The sequence below is a fragment of the Echinops telfairi genome, unplaced genomic scaffold, assembly GCF_000313985.2.
Source record: "Echinops telfairi isolate 266 unplaced genomic scaffold, ASM31398v2 ScPeMD7_3509;HRSCAF=4178, whole genome shotgun sequence".
NCBI lineage: Eukaryota > Metazoa > Chordata > Mammalia > Afrosoricida > Tenrecidae > Echinops > Echinops telfairi.
The window spans coordinates 989019-991955 of record NW_022107407.1 but is presented as its reverse complement, the minus strand read 5'-3'; the positions used below and the strand labels follow the sequence as shown (position 1 = coordinate 991955).

The 2937-nt window shown below is 40.1% G+C and overlaps 1 protein-coding gene across 1 annotated transcript in view; it reads right to left on the bottom strand.

Moving 5' to 3' along the window:
* The window catches only part of RYR2 (ryanodine receptor 2), an 805653-nt gene that overhangs the window by 320897 nt on the left and 481819 nt on the right, over positions 1 to 2937 (bottom strand). Inside the window, exon 37 of the mRNA XM_045294222.1 lies at positions 563 to 789. Within this exon, the coding sequence (XP_045150157.1) occupies positions 563 to 789 (227 nt within the window). The remainder of the gene's footprint in view (positions 1 to 562; positions 790 to 2937) is intronic.

The window sequence follows — 2937 nt, the reverse complement described above, 5'->3', positions numbered from 1 at the left end:
GCTTTCCTCCTGTCCCAATACCATGATCAGTCCATTCTGGCTTCAGTAGTTCCTCATGGTTGCCTTGACCGTGGTCACTCCCTACCAGTCCTCCCGTCCCCTCCCTACCGTTGGTTTTGAACCATTTGTTGTTGATGACGGCCTTTAAAGCCCTGAGGAGGATGGATGGCGGCTCCTGTAGCATTGTGACATTGTTACTGAGTTCTAACTGCCTACCTGGCAGAACAGCCAAACCGAAATGGAAAATTCCCCAAACTGCCCTTACCCCAGACGAATACCATAAAACCCTTCCTCTCCCTCCAGGGCAGCGCCATTTCTCTGGCCCTGATTTAGAAACCCTTGAATTTTACCCCAGAGCTCTGAAATGAATCTTTGAAACAGTTTTCTACTTTTGAAATTGTTTTCTACCTTTGCCTTCTTTCCGTCTCCAAATCAACCTCACAATTTTGAAACCTTATCCTTGTTTGCATGTTTCTTTTTCTACCTACATTTCCAATCAAGAGTGGTAGGTGACTCTAATGCCAAGCATTCCACCCATACATTGAAGCATAAATGGGCTAACCTGTTCTCCTCTGGGATATGAAGAGACATGAACTGCAGAGGATCCAAACATTGCACCAGCCAGCCTTGGCGTTCACTTATTCGAGAGACGTCTACCTTCAAAAACTGGTTTGGCATTCTGCTCCAAAGAACATGTGATAAAAACTGCACATGGAGACGCGGAGGACATTGTGGCACAGGGTTTTTATGTTCACTTTTGAATAATCCAGCTGATAGAGGCATTACATTCTAGAGAGGGTGAAGCAGAACAAGAATGAGCTCACTAAATCCCATTGGGATATAAAGTCATGATTAGACTTCTGCAGAGAAAAGAGATAATGAACATAAGACACAGTAGGAGTTAAAGTATGCAAGAAATAGTTTATATTGGGTTGAAAATTTCCTGAAGGGAGAAGCAGAGAATATATTATGAAATAAATCATCTGACAGTTCCGGTCATGGGATAGTCACTTCCTGGACCCCCTTAGCATATCAGGAATGAAAATAGAAACAAATATCACCCTATGTCCCTTTTAGGTATACATCAAATTTACTCCTTAGGGTATTCTGATGTGCTTAAAGCTACTCTCAGTGGCAAACATCCCCAAAGAGAAGTCAAGCCAATTTGATACTCTTTTTCTTTTGCTGTCCCTGATGTTCACCTCATCTTTAACCACTGCCTTTAATGAGAGGTATCACAGACAGCTCAACAGATTAATGTGTCACCTGAGAAAAATATAACTAATCAGCCATTTCGACTTTCATAAACAGTCTTAGAAACCCACAGGGGCAGTTCTACCCTGTCCATAGGGCCACTACGAGTTGGCATTGGCTCGATGGCAGTGAGTTTGGGGTTTGTTTGTTTGTTTGTTTGTTAAACTAATACAATCTGGAACCTTCTCTACTGCATTCTTTAGACAAGCTCATTATCAAAGGAGTTCTCTAGGTTCTTTTACTAAATGGTAGAGGGAGGCAGAACCAGACACTAAGGATATACCAATGAACGAAACAGACAAAATCTAAGCTTTCATTTTTCTTACTGGCAACAAATAAAATTAATTAATCAAATAGTATATTAGAAGAAATGCTATATTAAAGGGGGAAAACAACAACAAGTATAATAGGAGTCCACATTTGAGGGCAATAGTTACAAATAGTGGTCAGGGGTCATTGAGAAGTTGATATTAAAACAAAGTCATAGGAGATGAACAATGTTGCTATGCTGGAGAGGAAATACTCATAGAGAGGAAATAATGTAAAGGATTCAAAAAAGAAGCTTGGCTGCCAAACTGTGCAATAAGGTGTCCTGGTGGCACAACAGGTAACTGGTTAGCTGCTAACTAAAAGGAACCCACTAGCTCCATAGAGTTTACATCCACGTCCAATAGTTCTACTGTCATCAGGGGTCCCTGTGAGTCCAAATTAACTCAAGAGTACTCAACACCAACAATGAAGCCGGAATACAATGTCGAGAGGGGCAGGATATAATGCCTGGTAACTGATGTCAGACTGATTAGGGACTTAAGTCATGTAAATGAAGCCCCAGTTGAACAAAACTAAAAAGACATCATATCAGAAGATACTTAGCATAACAAAGACAGTATTCTTCATCTTCATCTTGGTTAGAAGTGACTGACCAAAAGCTCATAAACAGTCCTCTAAGGGGCAATTACTTTCTCTCTGTCTGGAAGAAAGAAGCATGAGGAAAATCAAAAGACATGGAAACAATTAGTCCAATGGACTACTGGACCACCTAAATATCAGTCTTCAAAACCCCAAATTCAGAGGAATTCCATACTTCCTGACTACACCTACTAACTAAAGGAGCCTATTGGAAGTCCTGGATAGAGGGGGAGAATGACGTTGAATAAAACTTAAAGACATAAACAAGGCCAGATTACTGGTCAGATAAAACTGTGGCTTTTCATCACTCTTCAAGTCTCATCCCTATAAGAACAATAAGCCACTTAAGATCAAAAGATAGTATTCACCCAAGGACACTGTTCTGAGGTTTATGGGAAAAAGAGGAATAGAAACAGGAAACAAGGGGAGGAAGTGAGGTAACTGGAGGGGATCAGAGTGGATGAGTTGGGGCAAAATATGTATAACTTGCTGAATGTAAAACTGAGAGTTTGCACTGTAAACCTTAACCTAATTCAAAAAAAAAGAAACTTAAAAATAAATAAATGTGCCATTGTTATTGAAGTTTCATACATTTAAAAGAGAAATTGTATATACAGGTCATGGTACTTATATAATATCATTCCTCTGTCAAGTGTTATAAAAAAAGACATAAAGGGGGTGGGAGGCGGGAAATGAACAGCCGATATTAAGGGCTAGAGCAGAAGGCAAATGTTTTGAGAATGATGAGGGCAACAAATGTACATATGTGCTTGA